Below are 23,318 nucleotides of genomic sequence, written 5' to 3'. Positions count from 1 at the left end.
AGTCATGTATGGATGTGAGAGTTGGACTATAAAGAAAGCTGAGCGCAGAAGAATTGATGCTTTTGAACTGTGGTGTTGGAGAAGACCCTTAAGAGTCCCTTGGACAGCAAGGAGATCCAACCAGTCAATCCTAAAGGAAATTAGCCCTGAATATTCATTGGAAGGACTGATGTTGAAGCCGAAACTCCAATACTTTGGCCACCTGATGTGAAGACCTGACTCATTGGAAAAGACCCTGATATTGGGAAAGATTGAAGGCAGGAGGAGAAGGGGATAACAGAGGATGAGAGAAAGGATGGCATCACTGACTCAATGGACATGAGTTTGAGTAAACTCCGGGAGTTGGTGATGGACAGGGAGGCCTGGCAGGCTGCAATCCATGGGGTCACAAAGAGTCTGACATGACTGAGCTACCGAACTGAACTGATATATATATATAATTTGGAAAGGTGGCTTATATCCTAGTAGGCATTCAAAAAATGTAAATTACTACCAATATTCTAATTTTATTATTATTATCATCAATGTTTTCAGTAGAAAGAGCTTTGATTAATAACTGGGAAACCTACAAAGTTGCCTTTTCATTCTAAGTGTTTTTTGTTACACATCTATACTGAAACAGCATTAATATATTAGTCCCTGGTAGCTCAGACAGTAAAGAATCTGCCTGCAATGCAGGAGACCCCGGTTTGATCCCTGGGTCAGGAAGATCGCCTGGAGAAGGAAATGGCAACCCAATCCAGTATTCTTGCCTGGAGAATCCCATGGACAGAGGAGCCTGGTAGGCTACAGTCCATGGGGTCACAAAGATTCAGATGCGACTGAGTATGCACACAGACACACGTTAGCTATCTACTGTTGTGTAACAATTTCCCCCAAATGTAATGGCTTTAAAAATTACTCATTATCTAATAATTCTATGGATCAGGAATCTGGGTGAGGTTTAGCAGTGTCCTTTGGCTCAAGATCTCTCACAAGGCTGCAATCAAGGTGTTCACTGGGGCTGCAGGTGTCTCAAAGCTCAACCAGAGAAAGGTCCGCTTCTAAGTTCATGATCTGGTCCTTGGCAGGACTCAGTTCCTAGCAAGCTACTGGACTCAGGACCTTGGTTCCTTTCTGGCTTTTGGCCAGGTGCTGCCCTTAGTTCCTTGGCCTCTTTACAGGGCAGCATACAACATCACAACTTTAGTCATCAAAATATATTTTATATATTTTTAAGATATCAAAAATCATTGAAAGTTTAGAAATCTCTAGTTAAATATCACAATTACAAAACACTGGGGTATTTTTTATCACTGTATTATAAGGACATTAGCTATCATCAGGGCTTCCCTTGTAGCTCAGTTGGTAAAGAATTTACCTGCAATGCAGGAAACCAAGGTTCGATTCCTGGGTTGGGAAGATTCCCTGGAGAAGGAAATGGCAACCTACTCAAGTAGTCTAGCTTGGAGAATCCCATGGACAGAGGAGCCTGGTGGGCTACAAGTGTAATAAGAGCATAAACTGTCATATTTTTACTTAACCAACGCTTACAAAATATTTACTATGTGGTAAATGCTATTGTAAACATTTCATAAACAAGAACTCATTTGGCTCTATTAACCCAAAGAGATAGGTATACTATTATCATCCCTGTTTTACAAAGAATAGACTCAAGGTTCATAGTGAACAGGTAGTAAGTGGCAGAGTCAGAATTCAAAGCCAAATACTCTGACTCGAGAGTCCATGCTCTTAACCACCAGTTATGTGGCTTCTAAAATCAGGACCTTATATAGTCTCAATAAACAGATTTGGGGATTTAAGCAGCATTTTTTCAATTATATGTATGTGGGGTTATTTTTCTTTATTAATTCATTCAACAATGACTAAGCACCTTCTACTTCTTGGGCACAGAGATAAACAGAAAATACCACAAGCCTCCCCTCAAAGAGTTCACAGTTCAGAAACAACAGACAGACATGTACATAGGCAGTAGTAAAATTATGTAATAACTTCAGGCAAGCAAAAGCATCTCTTAATCCCTATCAATGTGTTCATGATTTAGAAGGCAAGAAAGTTCTTAAATAAGCATACCTTGGAGGCAACAGCTGAAGCACTTAATCGGTGTTAAAAGACATAAGGAAAGGAATAATTGCAGGAATGGGGTCTGGAAAAGACAATGAAGGGTTTGAAGGAGGACAGTAATGTGGAGTTTTGTATTTTAGAAAGACTATTCTGGTGAACTGGGAGGAGAGTAAGAGTTTGAGGGGTGGTAAGACTGGAGGCCATGGATTTGTTGGGGATGACTTAAAGTGCAGAGAGCAGGACGGTTGGAACTGAAGCAACGGCAGCAAAGATTATTGGAAAAGGGGGTAGGTTTGTAGTGGTATATTAACACTATGTCTCCTTCAGGAACAAAAATTGCAAAAGAAAATCGAAGTTAGAAATGGGGGCTGTGTAAATACCGGGCAGCACAGGGTACTTGGAGTTTGAGTCCTGGTGCCTTTCTAAGGAATTTGGAGGTTAACCTGGGGCAACTAGAGCCTGGACAAAGTGTCTAAAGTGTTCAACAGCGTAACACCTGATTGGAGAAAGTAACGTTGCCAGAAAGATGGCAGCTGGTTTGGAATGGAGAGTAATTAGAGACTGGGAAAGGAGAAAACGGTGTGGTCTTTGAAAAGGAAAAAGATTAACTTTCAGTTTTTTTTTTTTTTGTAACTTTCAGTTTTTATTTCATAAAGCGACTGAATTTTCATAAAGGAAACATTACTTTTTACAATAAACTGCTGTTTTTAGAAGTTGAATTGTCATCAATAATAATAGCTAGCAATAGCTCATGCAGAGGCACTGTTATAAGTACGTACTTTATATATAGTGTCTCATTTAGTCCTCAAGTGTTACTATGAATTTAGTTTATTGTTAATTGAGACCCAGGGAGGTTAGGTAACTTGTCTAGGTCATCAAGTAACTGGTAAAGATAGAATATAAATCCACACATTGTTATACTAGTGCCTGAACTCATAGTCACTATATCACTAAAGCATGTTTAATAAATCCAAACGTTCAAAATTATTTCTTCTATGTTGTGGGTCAGAGCCTGCAAAGGCCCTGGAGTCAGACAGACCATGTACATTCAAATCCTCATTCTACCACTTAACAGCTGTGACAAGTAGGCAAGTCACTTTCCTACTATGAACCTGTTTGCTTATCTATAAGTGGGGACCACAGCGCTTGTCTCCTGGGGCATTTCTACATTTCTGAGTAAATGCAGAAAAAGGGTTTAGAATAGTGCCTGGAATATATCAAACATCCAATAAAGTTAGTTGTTGTTTAGTTACTGTCATGTCCAACTTTTTGCGACTCCGTAAGTGCAGCACTCCAGGCTTTCCTGTCCTTCACTATCTCCTGGAGTTTGCTCAAACTCATGTCCACTGAGTTGGTGATGCCATCCAACCATCTTATCCTTTATTGCTCCCTTCTCCTCCTGCCCTCAATCTTTCCTAGCATTAGGGTCTTTTCCAGTGAGTCAGCTCTTCACATCAGGTGGCCAAAGTATTACAGCTTCAGCTTCAGCATCATTCTACCTGTTATTATAAACATTGCTATTCTATCCTAAAGTACTGAGAGTACTCCTAAGAAATTATGGCTATACTGCATGGACCCAATTAAGATCTGTGGTATGCAGAATGACAAGAATAACAGTTTTCCCTGCTGCTTTTACCCTCACGGATACTCTGTATTTGTATATGTACCTTAATAAATTTTCAAAATATTTCCCAAAAAAAAAAAAAAGAAATTATGGCTATACTGCATGGACCCAATTAAGATCTGTGGTAGGCAGAATAATGACCCCTAAAAATGTCCATGCCTTAATCCCTGGAACCCATGAATACGTCACTTCACTACAGCAAACAGGACTTGAAGGATGTAGTTAAGGTTACAGACCTTGACGTGGAGAGAGTATCCTGGATTTTCTAGGTAGGCTCAACCTAACAGGAGATTTAAAAGACTGAAATTAAAGAAAAGGTAAGAGAAATCAGAAGGATGAGAGGATCTCAACCTACCATGGGTGGCTCTGAAGATAGAGCAGGAGGGCCACAACCCAAGCAATGTGAATGGCTTCTAGAAGCTGGGAACATCTCTCAGCTAATAGCTGGCCAGGAACCAGGGACCTCAATACTATATAGAAAGCAACTGGATCTGGTCAACTATCTGAATAAACAACAACAACAAAAAAACCCAATTCTTCCCCAGATGCTCTAGAAAGGAACACAGACCCACAGACACTTTGATTTTAGCCCAGGGAGACCCCAGTTGGACTTGGGACCACAGAACTGTAAGATAATACACTGGTGTTGTTTTGAGCCACTAACTTTGCAATAATTTGTTACAGCAGCAGTAGTAAACTAACATAAGATTTATGTTTACCTTTTTCCTAAAAGACTCAAATATATTGATTTAAGAACTTTGTAATATGCTAAAATAAATTTAGCTTTTTTAAGTCAGCAATTTTAAACTATGTTAGGGGCATAAATCAATGTCTCTTTTACATTTCTATTATTAAATTCACTAGAACCTAAAAGTTGCTGAAAGGCTAAAAGAAGGTATCACAAATAAGATGCTATTGTAATTTTTTCATCTTTTCTATTTAAAGGTGAATACTCAAATTTAATTTTTTTCTTAAGTTCTGACAATTAACAGATGAATTAAGTATACTTTGATTTTTTACCAACATATTTTAAGCCCCTATCTAGTCCTTGTAAGGCTCTTCATTAATACATGAGCAGTAATATATAAATACTGGGTTGAAGACAATTAATGTACTGAATTTACCGAGGTAAAGCACTCACTCAAAGACAAAAGACACTATGCCTTGGTTATTATGTGCTTTTTAACTGTTTCTGAATTGATACTGGTTAGTTATGAGAGAGTAAGGGCCATGTCTGAGTGTTCACCTTTATAACACTCCCTTGCAATACCCAGAGCCCTCAGCAGGCTTTTGTTAAATAAATGAATGAAAAATAAATGTATTGGAAAAGTTTACCTGAAACCTCACTAGAAAACTGAAAAAAGTTCACCATATCTAGAGGTTGAATGATAAAACCCAGAAGCTATCTGAAATATTTTCAATAGAAATCTTAAATTTTCTATGTTTTGCCCTCATAATCAGACTCCTTAAAACATAATTCAAATTTCTTGATAGCTTGGTATCTTTTTATTATCAACTGATATCACAATATTCTCATGTGACATACATAAGGCTCCATGAATTAGAACTTGCATTCTGAAAATGTTCCCTATGTTAGTCTTTTTTTTTGGGGGGGAGGGGAGGGTCCTATTTTCTCCTTTTCATAAAAATTAAATGAAGCACAGATGTAGGCTCAACATGGTTACCTTCCTTTACAATTGCTACATGAAAAGACTTGGTCTTCTTCAAAGAGCTTTTCTTACCCTCTAGAACAGCCCTACCCAACATAAATGTAACAGGAGCCATATATGTAATTTTACATTTTCTGAAACATTCTCATGTTGACATGTAGCCAATGCAACAAATGAGGTCGTTTTCATTCTTTTCTTTTCATACCTTTTATCTTAGAAATAGTGTGCATTTTACACTTAGACCAGACATCAATCCAGCCTACCCACGCTTCAGGTGGCTAGAGGCTACTAGTTGGCCAACTGGAGCTCTGGAGACACCTTCCCTCCTGTACCTAAGTGAACTACATATCCTTTCAACTTGGAGCTCCTCTGCTGTTAGTAGCTACCAGGTGTCCGACTTTTTGGCGACCTCATGGAGCGTCCATCAGGCTCCTTCTGTCCATGGGATTTCTCAGGCAAGAATACTAGAGTGGGTTGCCATGCCCTCCTCCAGAGGATCTTTCCCACCTAGGAATGGAAATAGCATCTCCTGCACTGGCAGGCGCATTCTGAGCCATCAGGGAAGCCAATCTCATTTATAATGTTGGTTCCTGTAGTGGGAATTTCATTAATTCGAGAAACCATCACCATCTTCTTTTAGGCCTGATCTTTCTGAGTTCTCCTTAATATATGAAAGAGGACAAAACTCCAGGTATAATTGATACCAATTGTGTACCTTCAATGTAAAAACAAACTTGAATAATGTAAGACTTCATTGGTAAATGTTCTTTTATCTTGTCCATAATGTTTCAAATTCTTCCTAACAACTGTTCCTCGGGATAATTAACCAAACACTGCATCTACTGCATGAGTTCTACAATGTCTGTCAACACATTTATTGCAGGTCTGCGTGCTCCTGGGTTCTGAGAAGGCGCAGCGGGGGAGACATGCGCTCAAACATTTTTAGGGCCTACTGAGTGCAGAGAGCTTGTACTCACAAGACTTCCTTCAAACCTTTGAGCAAACACGCCAGACAGATAGGGCCATCCCTTTATTATAGGCAGAGGCGGTTCTCAACGACTGCTACACATAATTGCCTGATCAATGCTCAAAAAATACCTTCCCTCGGGCCCTTAGTACTATAAATCCTGCCTCAGCTGCCCAGGGCTGGGGGACCCTACTGTCCGCGTTTCTAAGGGTCTGGGATGATTCACACCGACCCCGCGGCAGGGAGCTCACGGCCCCGATTTGTGAGAGCGAGAGAGGGTCCGATTCGTACGGCAAGGCCTCCCGGGCCGCGGCTTTGAAGGCCACCTGCCTCTCTGAGCCTGCAGAGGCCAACCAGCCATCCGCCCCTCCCGCCACGGCAAGCCACGAGCCGCAAAAACTACCCCAGCCCGGATGCTGCAGCTCCAGCCGGAGGCTCCCATCCCCACCCGGCCATCTCGCAGTGGGCCCTCCAACCTGGCGAGCGAAGAGCCCCCAAGACGCGGAGGCGCCCCGCCGCCACTCGGCGGCACTCGTTCAGAGGCCTGCTGCCGTTGTCCGAAGGCAGGGAAAGCCCGGCCCTCCAGAGTCCTGGCTTCCCCGCGGCCCCTTGACCGGGTAGCCTCTCCACGCGCGGCCCCGGGACCCGGGCTGCCGGGTTCGCGACTTTCCTGCCAATCAGATGCGGATTTCCCCCACCGCCAGCAGACCAATCAGCGCGCAGGTGTCCTCTTCGGCCCTTCGGCTCGTCGTCTCTTCGGCCCTTCGGCTCGTCGGCTCTTCGGCCCTTCGGGCTCGTCGGAGTTCGGTGTTTCGCGGAGCGTTAAAGCGTGGTTCTCGTTGGTTTAGGTTCACGGTGGTTTGGTTTCTTTTTTTTTTTCAGGCACTTCCGGGTGCTGCGTCACTCCGCAACCCCACGAGTTCCGGAAGGTTGTGGAGCGCAGGTTCGGCTTGGAAAAGCCAAGCTTCCCAGAGATGTTTCAGAAAGAGTTACTTGGAGCGGGGCGTTTCGCAGACTCTTAAGGTCAGTGTCGCCCGAGAGAGTCGGAGTGTGGACCTGCGGTCTTGCTAACAACTGGGAGGGCGTGGAGTTTCACGACCTTGTAATTGTCGCCCTTTGCTTGTTTCCCTGTTTAATTGGCTTCCTGTCTTCCTGGAAGAGGCAAAGTCTGATTTTGGGAAAGGAAGTGGAGCAAACCTAAATGCCTAAAAGTAGTCTTAGGATGGCACTATTAAAAAAAGAATAAAAAAAAGAACAGCTAGATTTGAGCTTCCTTTGCGTTCTGGGAAGTGATTTTCCAGAACACACTTGGAAATCGTTTCCTGTCACTTGGCGGTGGTGAGATTTAACCCTTTCGAACGGCTTAAGAATTACTGAGGATCCAGACTTTTCTTAATATCTGATGGTTCGTGTATAGCGCTGTTTGGTACCAAAAAGTTGAGTAGGCTTAAGTTTCCAGTATTTTTAAAAGCCTATAAACTCAAAAGCAGTTTTAATTTTCTTGGGGAGAAAAAACTACTGAGAATTTTCTTAGAAAATTGCTTAGGATGAGTCAGTTACATTTAACATTGATACCTGATAAATAGAATATAAAAGTCATTTTTCTTGTGAGGCCTTAAAAGTCACTGTTTACTTATTATCTTTAGGTCCCATTTTCCGAAAATACTACATTTAGTGAAAGGGCTGTTGACAGAATGAGACTAAGTTGTACACGGCTCACATCTAACGGTATTGGGATTCTGTCATGTCCCTGGAACACTTTATATCTGAACAGCAGAAATTACAGGTAGGCTGAGGTTCCATCTACACCAGTTTACAGTCTGACCGCCTTCCCCTAATGAGTTACCTTTCGTTAAGCCTTGGCAGAATAATCTCAGGGTGACCGACTCTTTGTTTTTCACTGTATCTTCTCCCTCGTCTTGCCCATATTATCCATTTCTTGCATCCAGAAACAAAGTTGAATAGTCTTGAGCCAGAATGAGATTTGGAAGACAAGAAAGAGTGGAGTTAGAAATTCTTTATTGACAATACAAGTGAAAAAGAACCTCTTATTTTATTTTCCTTAGAAATGGGGGAAAAAATAGAAGTAAGAGGGACATAGCAAAGAACATGCTAGACTGAGTGCAGAGAGTTGAGTTTCTACTCCTGACCAGCTCTACCCCTTGGCCTTATTCTCATTTTTAGAAATTAGGAGGAGCACTCAATCTGTGGTTTTTAAAACTGTTCTGTAGAAGAACTCCTGTAGAAATGTCCTGGAGTCATGCGGAAGAGAAACAAAGCAAGCTGGCCCTCAGCAGTATTTTACAAGAACAACTATTATTTTTTGTTCTGCTTGAAAAACAGTAGTCTGTTAAGAAAATTAAATTTGTATCTGAGACTAGATGATATATTTCCTAGTAGCCTTAAAATTTTGTTTCGTAGATTAATTATTCATTTGTATTCAACTTGCATTCATTTGTTACAGGTTTTTAAACAATAAAATGCATATGTGCACAGTTAATTCATTACCAAGAGCCACAAACCTGTCCATATTCAACCTTATTTAATAGATACAAATTTTAATACTTTGTGTTTGATCACAGTTATTCTTTTTCTCTTTTCCCCCTACTTTTTAATTTTAGCCATAGAATTTTTGCTTATTTTTGAAGCTCATAGCAGTCTTTGCAATAGGGAGGGCAGATATTTTCCATTTTTGGCAGCTGAACCTTAAGGATTGTTAGCAGTTTTACCTAACATCATTTTACTAGTAAAGTTCCAAGTCCAAGCCTCACGTTTTCCTTAAAGCATAAAGGACATTTTTAGTTTCTTTGCCTTTTGCACTCCACCATGCTCTGGTTCGTGTAGCACAAGACAAAGCAGACTTTGTTCACGGGCAGAAGTTCTCCCCTGAGTCACTGGCCTCTTTCTTTCTTCACTTTATTATCTGAGTTGGACAACCTAGAAGCAAATTGGACGTTCTCTTTTCTCTCTGCTGTGAAATGACAGCATTTTCACACATTCCCTGTTCCTCTTCAGTTCCTTTGGAATGTGGAAGAAACCTCAGGAGAAAAGCCCTGACTGTCCCACTTGCCCCACATCTGTAATCCCGGCACTAATTTCTGCATGTGGGAGCAGGGAGGAGGGTGTCCGGCACCGTCTGTCCTTGTGTGTGTGTGTGTGTGTGTTCAGTTGCTAAGTTGTGTTTGACTCCCTGCAACCCCACGGGGTGTGGCCCTTCAGGCTCCTCTGTGGGATTCTCCAGGCAAGAATACTGGGATGGGTTGTTATTTCCTCCTCCAGGGGATCTTCCCAACCCAGGGATCGAACCCTTGTCTCCTGCATTGGTAGGTGGATTCTTTACCACTGGAGCCACCCTAGAGGCCTTCCCACTGTGTACTCTAAATTTCTCACACCTTTTCTCATCTCTGGAATCAAAATGCCCTTTCCTAGATTGCTTTTTATCTATTTCCTTTTTTTTTTTTTTTTTTGCAGAGCTCTTCCTTTTTACCTGTTTGTCAATAACGTGAGATAAAATTTCATCCCAGTTATCTTTTCTTTCTTTTTAACTATTAAAACCTAAAAAAAAGGAGCTCTAGAGTAATTCCATTTTGATTATGCGCACTTGTTCCTTTCTAGGGTCATGTGACCCACCATTGCCTTTACTTCCCATATTATGTGTGTGCATCATATTTGTTTGCACCTCCTTTTCTCATCCCCATATTCCTTTGGTTCATTTTTGACAAACAGTTTCTTCGAATGGTTCTCTGACCACATGGAAAGGCAGGGAAAGTAGATAAGGTGAATTCCAAGCAACGTGGGCAACTTTACCAGCTTCCTTGAATTTCTTCCTCCCATCTACAGTCCTGGGAGCTTGACTGGCAGTCTGGTCTTCAGAATTACCTTGAGAGAAAAAATTTTGTTTTGAGCTCTGTGATGTTGAGTTTGATCCACGCTTAGCAAATATCCATACTGACTTCCTTTTGTGTGTTCCACCATTTTTCTAGCATTTACTAATCGCCAGCTTGACCTTAAGCACGTTATCAGACCCCTCTTAATTTTTGACTTCTTAACATTGATTGTGTCATGAAACTGTAAAGAAAACGTCCAGTGCCTTCTTCATAGTATGTATCCCGTGGTAATTCCTCCTCTTCCATTGCTGATACCTCTGTTCCCTTGTGGCTGTTTTCATATTCTCTCGTGTTCCATAAAATGTGCAATTAAACCTGTGTTCCAATAATCTTGAAGTCATTTAGAATTCTCTTCTTAGGCAGTTAGATCCTAAAATCTTTTTCCAAATTTATAGAGTACTTGAAGATCTAGTTGCTCTCCTAAGTTTCACATGTCTTTTGTTTGTTCATCCTTGGATTGCAGTTTTTGCTGAAGTTCATACGGTACTCTTCATCACTACGTATTCAGCCTCTTAAACCGCCCCATCTGCAAGTCCTGCAGTGCCATCCTAAGGTGTTTCTGTTCATCTGTTAGGTCTGCCACTAGCTTGTCCATATTGGAGGCTGGTACAGAGCATGGTCCCACCACTCCTTGTGTTATTTCACACAGGTCATCTCCCTGTGCTTCAGTTTCCTTGCTTTAAAACAAAATACCAAAAAAAAAAAAAAAAAAACCTCTTTCATAATGTTGTAAGGATTAAATAATATTTGATTTTTTTTGCAAAGGGCACTTAGCTATAGTGGTCACTTACAGCACTCTGTATCCAGGAAGTAAATAGTATAGGTTTACTGCAGTTGTAAACTCCCAAATCGTTTGGGAATTGGGTTTGTCTTCCATCAGGCTTCTCTGTTTTTTTTCTGTTGAGGATTGAGTCTGTCTCATGGGTGCTATTGTTCTGATTTCTCTACTTTCTCTAGCCTTTTCCTTACTCATGTTTGACATTAACCCTTACTACAGTTGGAAATGACTGTACTTTTATTTTTTCTCTTCCAGGGTTTTCTAAAATAATTCCCATGATGAGTCTAGAGAGGTAGGCTTTTTATAGGACTTTTTTTTTAACTGCTGAAGAGTCTAGTGTGGTAAAATGACTTGTCCAGAGTCACACAGGCTACTAGTGAACCTGGGCCAGAATACAGAACTCATCAGAACCAGTTTAAGTCTCCTTCAGACATTTGCTCTTTATTTCCACAGTGTGCTTTCTCCCTCAGAGACTCAGAAGTATCAGTTTTCTGAGAGAAAAGATGAGTGCCATGCTTAAAATGTATTTGTGAAGCAAGGCCAAGGTAATGGGAAATTCTGTCCCCAGGTTAAAAAAAAAAAGTTTGTGTTACTTTTAGATACTTGAGTAAATACATCGTAAGTGAAATAGGTAAGGTGCTCAATTGTGTAAGACCGATTATAGTGGTGAAGATTTTAGTCTTTGAGTTGAATTCCCAATTCTCTCCAGATAAAAAGAATAACTTATCGTTGTTCATGTGTTTGAAAAATGTGTGCTATTTGGAAGTTTATCCTTCAGCTATATTGTGGAGACATTCTGTTACGTACCCACTACCACACCCCGAAAGAAAAATTCCGTTTGCATTTGATGAGGATTGCATTTAAGTTACGAGTAATTTAGTGTTCATAAGGGAATTTTTAAATTCTGCATGTCTTGTCTGTATCCAAATGAGCACTGCTGCTGCTGCTAAGTCGCTTCAGTCGTATCCGACTCTGTGCAACCCCATAGGCAGCAGTCCACCAGGCTCCCCCGTCCCTGGGATTCTCCAGGCAAGAATACTGAAGTGGGTTGCCATTTCCTTCTCCAATGCATGAAAGGGAAAAGTGAAAGTGAAGTCGCTCAGTCGTGTCCGACTCCTAGCGACCCCATGGACTGCAGCCTACCAGGCTCCTCCGTCCATGGGATTTTTCAGGCAAGAGTCCCAGAGTGGGGTGCCATTGCCTTCTCTGCCAAATGAGCACAGTTGGGGTTTATATCATCAGATACCTATAAGCTATTGTGACTTCATTTATATTTGATGAAAGAGATGAACGAAACAGCACTGACATGTCACTTAGCAAGGCTGTGGCAGAAGTGGGATTTGAACTTACAGTCATTGATTTCTAGGCCTGTTCACAGTGCCAGAGGTCACAAGGGTCTAATGGGTCCCAGCCATTGCTTTTTTCCTCTTTTGCTTATGTTTGCAGTGTGTTCTGGGAATCAGCGTCCTGTTAAAATCTCTCTTTTATTAGTATTGATTTCAATACAATGGACAGTAAATCTATCTGACTACACAATGGAAATAAAATAGTAGGGTAGAGGTTCAAAGCTTAAGATCTCAGGTTGTAGAACTTTATTCATATAACCTCCTAATGTGAAGTGCCAGTTAAGATTAAAAAAAAAAAACTAAAAGGCAGAAATGGTCTCATCCATTTATATCACCAGAACCCTTAAGACAGTGTGGCAGCAGCATTGTCGTATTGGAAATCAGTCGATGATTGTGGGTCTGGAAAAGAATAGCCTGGCAGAGAGTGTGTGGATGGATTTGAAACCTTAGCAATTGCTTGGGAATCACATGTTTCTGCTGACAAAGTTTGCAAAGACTGTAAATTTAAATGTAGAATTTTTGTCGGCAGTATGCATTGACAAACATGCCTAATGGTAATACATCTAGTACTGAGCATCTTGAAACAGGTCAATAATAATGTGTTTATTGATAGCAGTAATGCAGGAGATGTTACTTGGTATTATAGCTAAAAATCCATGTTATGCCCTTAATCATAATTACATTAATATTGACAGGCCCTTGACAATACCCACATTATTATTGATAGATTTCTGTCAATAACATGTTTTTAAATAAAATATATTCATTCATAATTTGTACAATACTCAATAAAAGCGCTGGAAGACGTCCTGAGAAATTCTTCCCACTGTAGTGAGATAAAAAGTCCTTCATTTTGGTTTTGGAATGCAGTATAGATGACAAAGTTTTATTTGGGGAATGAAAAGCTTAAAAGGAAAGCATGAGTTATTTAAGGGATAAGGTTATATATCGCCGCTCTCAGTAAACGAATTTTCAGTTGTTTTTTCCCTGTGAAAGAAAAGCAGTGTGACATGTCTAGTGATAAAATGTCAGCAGGAGACCTTTTTAATAGTTTTTTAGTGCTCGATCATTTTGTCTTAAACATATTTATGTGACAAGTTAATCACACTAACCCTTGTAGATGCTATACTTTTTATCTGGTCTTGATTTTGCCTTAAGCATCTTCTTCGCATGTCCTTAACATAGTATCCTTCACTGAACGTGAATTTACTTAGTGCCAATTATACTTTTAATTGTTTTTATAAGTCTCTTTGCATGGCCATAAATGTTTTCCCCGGGTTAACTTTTCAGAATCTTAGTATAGTTTGGGAAATGGGGGGTGGAGAGGGAGAGGTTGATAGGATTGTGCTTTAAAAGAAGCAGACCTCATTGCAGAGCAGGAAGAAGCATCACCAGATTTTGTCTTTCTGGAAAAATCAATTTGAATTAAATCTGATGGTATTTGTTTCAATTCAAAACAATCCCAACTTAAAAAAAAAATTAGTTTGTATTTAACCATTTAAGTTTGAGCTACTTTTGTGAAACTAGATAACAACCTACAAGAACCAATTATAATAGTATTTTTAATATTTAAATTTTTGGAAGTAGAAGTAGGCCGACCAGTAGTAGGCCTTGGATAGCAAGAAGTGTAGCAGAGTCAGGAAAGCACTGGTTTCCAGAAGAGTTGGGGATTTTTGATTGAAAAACGTGAGGATGCTGTAATCTTTCTAATTTTCATAGTTGTCAGTGAAGCAGGTCAGCTTACCAGACTTGTTCAGAAAGTTATTAATCAACACCTCAGTTAAGGTCCTGGAAAGGTCACAGGAGTCGTATGACTCAGGAGTCCCCAGCTCCCAGGCCACCTACTGGTACCAGTCTGTGCCTGTTAGGAACCCAGCCGCGCGGCAGGAGATGAGCGGCGGGGTGAACAGTGAGGCTTCATCTGCCGCTGCGCCTCATCCTTCCCCATCACTTGCATTACCACCTGAACCATCCCCACTCCCATCCGTGGAAAAACTCTCTTCTATATAACTGGTCCTTTGTGCCAAAAAGGTTGGGGGCCAGCTGCTGGAGCTGGTCCTGCAGAATTGCAGTTTTCCTTTGCTTAAATTCTGCAATCAGGTTAATCTTCTAAAATTTATATCCGGTTCAGTCCCTTCTCTTCAGTCATTACTCATGGCTACAAAATCAATGTGATTTCCTTAAAACAGAGTCTTTTTTGCAGGGGTTTAACTCTTCAGCCAGTCTCTCCTGCCAAGCCATTCTGCTCTGGTCACAGCAGACAACTTCTTTCTTTACTTCCAAACAAGTGCAACCACGTTAGTGGGGTTTCATAAGGACACAGCTCCCGTTGAAACCCATCTCCCCCTGTTTCCCAGGTGGACCATGGCTGGGGTCAGTGCTTGCATATTTCTGCAGTTTGCACAGTATTAAATCTAAGTTTTCTCTTTTCTGCCCCAGGGAGTTTTGTGATCCTTCCTAGTGTTTTCGTATCTTGAGATCCATTCTTTTCTTCAGAGATAAGTGGCTAGTCTTGATTATTGTAATGTCCTATTTCTTTAGAAATGCCTTACTAAAAGGAAGTTAACTAAGAGTTAACTATTTGGATCGACCCCTGAAATGTAGGAGAATGCCTGGCATTTTGTGGGCACTCAATAAATATTAAATTGAGTAGCGATTTGTCAGAGATTTAGATTCACCGAAACACAAACTTTTTCCATTAGATTGAGAATAACTTTATGTGATCTAAAAACACTTATGGCATTTTTTCTGTGTCCTACACCTACTTCAGCCAAATATTATTGTCCAGCAGTGGAGGGAAAAAGTTCCATAATCAGATGAATTAAACTTGTAGTTACTTCGATCTCATCAGTTTCTTCTACTCTTGAGCAGTGCCCTTCTTTAAAGCCAATATCTTAGAAAAACTGTACCTGCCAGAAAGAGGGGGGAGGAGGAGGAACTGAACGGAGCATGTTGATGGTAAACCAAGGTTGGATGCTTCTCTCGGACTGCCGGTACCAGGCCCTGTTCGGTGAAGCACCCCCGAGTTAGACGCTATCAGTGTGCATCCGGAGAGGTTTCTTTGCTTCCGGATAAACAGGCACAGCCATGTGGATGGAGGTGAGACAACCGAGAGAGCAGGTCATGCTGGGATGCCCCCCATCCTCTCAGGATTCCCACCCCAGCATCTCCTCTGATAGGATGCATGAGTTCCACTAGACCATGTTTCTGCCCCTTCCCATCTGACCCCCACACAAACCCACATCACGGTGACATAGTGTTCACTGTGTAACTGCCACAGTTTATATTTTAATGGTGTAGTCAGTATTTCCTGGGGGGGACAGGGGCAATCCTTTTACCACAGGTTGGTTGAGGCATTAGATAAGTAATAATGAAGATTTCAGTCTTTTGAAATGAGATTTACCAAAGTCAACCGAGTCTTTTTCTTCTAAAGCTCATCCCTAGCCAAAGTAGCAATAATGTGATAGTAATACTGACTGCCTGTTTCCAAACCACTTACACAGCATTGTCTGTTTTAATCTCAGCAACATCTTGAGGTAGCCATTCACTTCCAACTCTTAGAAGAATCTGCTGCTAATGATTTTTTTAAGATGACTTAGCAGCCAAGAGACCAAGCTGAAGCTTGAGCCCGAGTCTATCTGATTTTAAACCTGGTCTTTGCACTCTGTCCCAGTCGCCTGAACAGGATTACAGAGCAATAGGAAGGCTATGCTCCTACGTTAACACTCTGTGATGCCAAATAGACAATGCCTGTTCTATGTTTACAATGAAAAGAAGTCACAAAAATGACTAAAATGTTGGATACTGAAGCCTAAAACAAAACAAAATGAAACAAATTATTCATCTGGAAGAACAGTTTAATAATAGTCTTTTGCTCTAGTAAAGAGTCTTCTGTAGAGAGGAGATCGGGCCCAGCTGTTCTTAATCTACACCGAGGCCAGACCTGGGGTGAAGAAGAGGAAAGGAAAAAAAAAGAAAGTTAAACTGTAACAGAAGGTATAAGAAAGAATTTTCTGATGATAAGGATTGTTAAATATTGGATTGGTTAGAGAGTGTGTTAAGTCTTCTTTCCTGGCAGCCATTAAAAATTCCTGTCTTTACTAACTGTACTTAAGTATGATTCCTCCAGAAATGAGGGATTTGAGATCAGTGATTCCTCTCAGAAGCCAGTCTCTCTGAGCAGTTTCTTCCTGCATACAAGTAAGGAACCTGAAACGAGAGAGCTGCCCTCAGACTGCAGTTTATCAGCAGTGTTCAGTCTGAACATTGATTCACTACCAAACTACTCACTCCACCACGTGTGAGTTCAACAGACCTTCACTGAGCAACTGCTACAGCTGGCCCATCTTTGCAGTAAGTCCTATAAAGATTACCAAGAACTGGTTGTGACTCGATATCTGAAGATACATAAGTTGGCACAACTGGCCCTCTTAACACACGCCATAAATTTCATCTGCTACTCAACTGAAATGAAGAGGGAAACGGCAGCCTACTCCAGTATTCTTGCCTGGAAAATTCCACAGAGGAGCCTTACGGGAGCCCGTGGGCTTGCAAAGAGTCGAACATTACTGAGACACTGAACGCACAGCTGAAAAAATGACTGATGCATCCGGTTCAGTAGGGGCATGGATGGGGTGACGGGAGAAGGCTGAAGTGTTGGCGTTGAGGTCCAGTACAGCCTGAGCTCTTCAGGAGTACTTTGACAAACAAGAGAACTTCCTTTATCTTGTTGACCACAGGATACAAAACCTGGGAAGCATGCCGAGTTGTCCAGACTGTCACAGGAGAGGAGTTGTGTATACTGTGTTTTCACGTATCCCGAGTGATGATAGAGTTTTGCGTGAGGAGAATTGAGTGAGGTGTCAGAGTCTCTGTGGACGGCAGGTACCTTGAGAAGCAGCTGTGAGGCGGTTTCCCTTTGCTAGTTTATGGTTAAGTTCGGGAAAGGTGTGTTCAGACGACGGGTGAGGACTCCAGCATATGGCCCAGGCAGCTGCTGCTATAGTTAAAAATGGTGACAGTGGGAATGGAGAGAGAATTGTGAAGCAGAATGTTCAAATAGGGTGGCAGGAGGAGATGGTAGAGAAGGTAAGTGTTCCGGGTACGTGAGAAAAGGCATAGAGGCAAGACCGAAAGAGAGTCAGTTAAAATTTTTTTGGTTTTGCCTGGTGACCCAGTGGTTAAAACTCTGCCGTCCTCCAACCCAGGGAGTGCAGTTCCAACCCAGGGAGTGCAGTTCCATCCCTGGTCAGGAAGTGAAGATCCCACAGGCCTCTCAGCCAAAAAAAAACATAAAATAGAAACAATAATGTAACGAACTCAATAAAGACTTTAAAAAATTGTCCACGTCAAAAAAATCTTTTAGAAGTAAAATAAAGACTTCAGTGAATAACTGATTATATGGTTACTAAGAAGGACACAGAATTGGGCTAGATTAGATCTAAGAAGTTTGTGCTTTATCCTGGGGTCAGTGAGGTAAGAGAAGATTTGGTAAATCTGAACAAATAATTTTATAGATTTTGGTTTGCCTATGAGGTTTTTTAAGTGATGCTTTAGTTTTTGTTTTTTTCCTTAATTATGTTTCTTAAATACGTCAGGGTCTCTTCCAGTGATTTGGCTCTTTGCATCAGCTGGCCACAGTACTGGAGCTTCAGCTTCAGCATCAGTCCTTCCGATGAATATTCTGGGTTGATTTCCTTTAGAATTGACTAGTTTGATCTCCTTGCTGTTCAAGGGACTCTCAAGAGTCTTCTCCAGCAACAGTTCGAAAGTGTCAGTTCTTTGGTGCTCAACCTTTATTATGATCCAGCTCTCACATCTGTACTTGACTGCTGGTAAAAACATAGCTTTGACTATATGGACCTTTATTTAATTACATAAATGATAAGTTTAAAGAAGACTTTAAATTGCATAAAATGTGAGAAAAAATAATCACTAATAATTTTTTTTGCATAAATATTGAAAGTCTTTCTCTGTTGAGATAATGCTGAAATTTTATGCAGCATCTTTGAGAATCTTGCAATACCATGTAATTCTGCTGCTGCCTGACTTGTCCATCCATTTGCCTGCTTCCTTATGCAGACCCAGGTTGGCATCTTCATCTTTGCATCCCAAGCACCTGCAGAGCTAGGATACATTGATGCTCGTAAACTTTGTGAAATCTCTGAGTGGTCTCAGTCTCACAAGGACTGCATGGTAGCAGAAAGAGAAAACTGCATCAGGGTGAGATCTGTAAGAGCCTCTGCAGATCTATGGACGATAACCAAGCAACAAAGGTGGGAGGGCTGGCATGCGCATTGCGCTGTGTGGGTGATAGATATGCCCACAGAATCATGAATTTTGCCTGAAAGTGGACTAGCTCAGTAATTCACAACATCACCAGGGAACTTGCTAAAAATGCAAATTATTGGTGCCCATTCCAGAGGACATCAGAAACTCCGGAACTGAGGGGCACAGTCTAACAAGTCCTACATGTGATGGTGATTAATGCTCAGGCGTGAAGGCCACTAGACTACAGGCACGGAGAGACAACAGGACTGTGATACACAGACCCCAGCAGAGAAAGATTGAAAGGTCAAAGGTTGGTGATGGCAGTGAACGTGACCCATGAAATGCCACAGTGACTGGAGAAGGAAACCAGGGGAATAAGATTATATTGTACAAAGAAAGTTGGATGTGCTGTGAATAGGCAGGACCTGCCTATCTTTAGACAACTGTCTTCCTGATCTTAGCATCTAAATAGATCAAGTAGATTTAAAATAGATCAGTCCCATCAGAGGGGCTCACACAAAATCTCCTCCCCAAATCTCTCTCCCATATATCCTCAGAACTTCCTACTGAGCTTTTCCACTTAGCTGTCTCATAGGGGCCTCAGCTCTCTAAAACTGCCCAGATTTATTATCTTTCCCTTCAAACCTATATCTCTGCATATGTTTCCTATTTCAGAGAATTGGACTACCATCCACACCATTACTCAAGTCAGTTATTCTTGGCTTACTTCTCACTGAGTCATGTCCATCCTTCCACCTCCTAGCTTTCAAAGGTACCTATTTTTCTCCATCCCCACTGATACCCTTCTAATTTAGACCATCATTAGTTTCTCCCTAAATCATGTTAACAATCATCTTAATTGGTCTCTCTGCCTCCAGTCTTTCAGCCTCTAATCCGTTCTCCGTGTGGCCAGAACTCGTTTAAAATGCAGAGTTGATCGGTTCTTTCCTTACCGTTCTGCAGTGTCTCCCCGTTACCTTCTTGGTAAAATACAGCCTCCTCAAGTTGGCTGTTAGTGCCTTTAGCATCAGTCTTTCACTTTCCTTTCCAGCCTGATCTTTTGTCCTGGCTCCTCCCATCCTTAGCACACGCTGTTCCCTCTGTAGGAGTGGTTTTCTTACTTTTCTTTACCCCCCTGACACTGCTGATTCTTCAGGTGGCTGCCTTCAGGAGATCTTTCCTCTTCCATGAAGGCTTCTTGGACCTTCTGAGGTCTAATTGTAAGCACGGTGTTCTTAAGTTCCCCTTGCACATCACCTTTCACATCTCCTTGTAATTGCCTATTTATAATTTTCTGCAGTACACTCTTGCTTCATCCCTCTTCCCAGTCACTTGATTATGATCTCCACAAGGGTTGGGACGGGGTTCTCCCGTATTATCATGGGCTTCTGACACATTGATTAGGAAAAAGCCGGTGAGCAACAAACATGTTGAAAGATGTGGCAATCAGCTGTCGAGATATGGTAACTCAAAATCATTTGAAAGGTTCTTGGGTGGGAATTTGTATTTTCTACCCCTCACCCACTCCAGACTTTCCTGTTCCTTGTTCTACTCGTCTCAAATTTGTGGGAAGCATTCTCTATACCATGCACTGGGCTATTTGCTAAGAATCAGCTGTAAAAAGACTCAGTCTTTGCCACAGGGTTTATCCTCTAGTGGAGGAAATAGACAGTTGAAAAGTAGTTTATATACAGTAGGGACATAAAATCATGAAAGAGGAAAGACAAAGAGAGAGAACTTTCTTTCTAGCTAAAGAAACAGCTAGAGAGGCAACTAAATTAGAAGTGGTCCCTAAGCTAGTACTTAAAAACTTAGTTGTTTAGTCACTGAGTCACAACCACCTCTTTTGCAACCCCACGGACTATAGCCCACCAGACTCCTCTGTCTCTGGGGTTTCCAGGCAATGTGAGTTCTCCAGTTAGAGAACGGGAGCAGATTGTTCCAGGTGAAGGGAGCAGACAACAAATGTCCAGTAGTGAGCAAGAGAAGGGAGCACTTGATAACTAGAGGGTGAAGCTTGAGGAAAGCAGCCTTGGGGGTCCACTTGGGAAGGCTTGTGTTTTCAAAGTATGGCAGTGTGGGACAGGCCTTGAAGGAGGCAAAAGGGAAGACAGACCCATCAGATATCATCCAGTGGGGAGCTCAGCAGCCAGAATGAGGAAAGGCTGGGAGGGGATAGAGTCATGAATGGATTAAAAAAAAGGGGGACTCTGTCCTGACCCGCTTCTTTCTTTCCCTCCAGCTCTTGGCTAGTGTGAGGCAAGGATTTCACAGAATGCCTGTCTCCTCTGTCCGTTGTCACTTACGTGGCACAGTTTTGCAGCTCTAAGTTGGGAAGACAGTACAAGATTGCGACTGTTGGATGATGTTTTCTTTTTGTGTGGGGGGGTAGTTAAGTTCTGGGGCAAAATGAGGATTGCAGCCTGGAAGACAGCATTTTAGATAGCTCTGAGAAACTGCTCCGTCAGTGATGGTTTCTAATTGTACTTTTTCCTAGAGACCTTCAGAAAGGCATGGCTTCCAGAGACGAGAATGCAGAGCGGACAAACAGAGTGCTAAGAATCAGCCAGTTGGATGCGCTTGAACTAAACAAGGCCCTGGAGCAGCTCGTTTGGTCCCAGTTTACTCAGTGCTTTCATGGATTTAAGCCAGGGCTGTTAGCCCGCTTTGAACCAGAGGTGAAAGCATTCTTGTGGCTTTTCTTGTGGAGATTCACCATCTACTCTAAAAATGCCACAGTGGGACAGTCAGTGTTGAATATTCAGTACCAGAACGATCTATCCCCAAACCTGAGCTACCAGCCACCGAGCAGAAACCAGAAACTGTGGTATGCTCTCTGCACTATTGGTGGCAAGTGGTTAGAAGAGCGATGCTACGATTTGTTTCGGAACCGTCACATCGCATCCTTCAGGAAAGCCAAGCAGTGTGTGAATCTGGTGGTCGGACTTCTGAAGTTAGGCGGGTTGATTAATTTCTTGATCTTCCTCCAAAGGGGCAAGTTTGCAACTTTGACTGAACGCCTGCTGGGCATCCGTTCTGTCTTTCACAAGCCCCAAATTGTCCGAGAAGTGGGCTTTGAGTATATGAATAGGGAACTCCTCTGGCACGGCTTTGCCGAGTTTCTGATTTTTCTCCTCCCCCTCATCAATGTCCAGAAGTTGAGAGCCAAGCTCTCTTCATGGTGTGTCCCGCTGACCGGAGCCCCAGGCAGCGACAGCACGCCGGCAACCAGTGGCAGACAGTGTTCTCTGTGTGGGGAGTGGCCCACCATGCCTCACACCATTGGCTGCGAGCATGTCTTCTGTTACTACTGCGTGAAGAGTAGCTTCTTATTTGACATGTCCTTCACTTGTCCTAAGTGTGGCACAGAAGTCCATAGCCTGCAACCCTTGAAATCGGGCATCGAGATGGCAGAAGTCAGTGTCCCATAGAAACTAAAGTTGGTTCCTCTGAGAAGAACCGTATTATGTCTAAATCCTTAGCATGAGTCATCCTGAGTGTACTACTTAGATATGTTTTATGAGGACATGTGCTTCTCAGCCACTGCCTTCTGTTCCTTCCCAGGCACAACCACATTCTACTCGCACTGGAAACCACATGATCCTAAATATGTGATATAAATGGTAACATGCTATTTTTTTTTAATCATTGTGTTTAATTTTTAACGTCAAGAATAATGGGCAGTTTTTTGGTGTTTGTTTTGTTTTTTTTTTAAACAAATGACCACTAAGAATGCTCCATTCTGCCACTTCCTGGAAAGAGGTGAGACTAAAAATAAAAGATTGTGGAAACTCTGGGCTGAGGGTGCATTTATTTTCAGAAATGACACCAGAACATTATACAGTAACAAGAGTAAGACCTGTTTGAAACTTTCAGACCCAGTGTCCCGATTGTAATTGTAAGCTTTTCTCTGAAGCCAGCTTTTAAGGGGTTCTGTCTGCTTCATTCTCAGGGCTAATGACAGCCACCAGAGGCTCAAGACTTCCATCCTACCAGCTTCCTGATCCCACTAGCCAAAGAGTTTCTCTCCTAATAGTCTGGCAAAATCCAGGAGCCCACAGTCATTGGTCAGCCTGAAATTGTGTACACATTCCTAAACCATGATGGAGAAATACCATTCCCAGTCAAAACTGTGGATGATGCACCCTCACAAACACCCCTTGAACCTAACACAGGACAGGAAGCAGCTGACCACAGGTGCTAGTTAGGAGCATGGTGCCCACTGGGCCGGGGAGAAGCGATACATCTTGACCAGTCTCCGTTTGCCCTCTATCCTGGAGGTCTACACCAGCCTCTAATTTTACCAGTGATCTAATCTGACAGGTAGATTAGTAAGCAGCTGAATGGTCATCTTAGACTGTAGATTTGAAAGGATGAAATAAGGTCAACAAGATTTTGTTCTACCAACAATTTTGTTACAGTGTTATTTTGACAGCAGTGTCCGAGCAGGTGTCCACATTATAATTTTAACATGAAAACACAACACACATGCTAACAGTTGTCAGTATTATGGATGGGGGCGGATACTTTCTACAGACCCTCATGGCACTTAGTACAAAATATATATTTTTTAATATCTGCCACCCCCACTAAGAGATAACCCCCCATGAGGTCAGAGACTGTAGCTCTTCTGCCAATCACTGGATAGCCAGACCCTGCTGCTTGTTCCCGGGTACTGAGACATCTTGTGAGCCAGTGACGAAACCTATCAC

At 42.0% G+C, this 23,318-nt stretch overlaps 1 protein-coding gene across 3 annotated transcripts; it reads left to right on the top strand.

The window, feature by feature from the left end:
* The first annotated feature begins 6,860 nt into the window (after window positions 1-6,860).
* Window positions 6,861-22,403, top strand: PEX2 (peroxisomal biogenesis factor 2). Of its 3 annotated transcripts, none has more exons than XM_043483605.1 (3): window positions 6,861-7,348; window positions 7,972-8,111; window positions 21,104-22,403. In XM_043483605.1, exons 1-3 carry the CDS (start codon window positions 7,007-7,009, stop codon window positions 22,035-22,037), a joined length of 1,416 nt encoding a protein of 471 aa, XP_043339540.1. In that variant the 5' UTR covers window positions 6,861-7,006; the 3' UTR covers window positions 22,038-22,403. The 3 variants fall into 3 exon arrangements, with proteins under 3 accessions (XP_043339540.1, XP_043339542.1, XP_043339541.1); XM_043483607.1 differs by lacking the exon at window positions 7,972-8,111 and adding an exon at window positions 18,759-18,916 and having other exon boundaries at window positions 7,224-7,348; XM_043483606.1 differs by lacking the exon at window positions 7,972-8,111 and having other exon boundaries at window positions 7,230-7,348.
* Window positions 22,404-23,318: the final 915 nt, after the last annotated feature.

The sequence above is a fragment of the Cervus canadensis genome, chromosome 12 (assembly GCF_019320065.1).
Source record: "Cervus canadensis isolate Bull #8, Minnesota chromosome 12, ASM1932006v1, whole genome shotgun sequence".
NCBI classification, from domain to species: Eukaryota; Metazoa; Chordata; class Mammalia; order Artiodactyla; family Cervidae; genus Cervus; species Cervus canadensis.
Note: the sequence above shows the minus strand (reverse complement) of the source record. Positions and strands in the feature narration are given on the sequence as shown.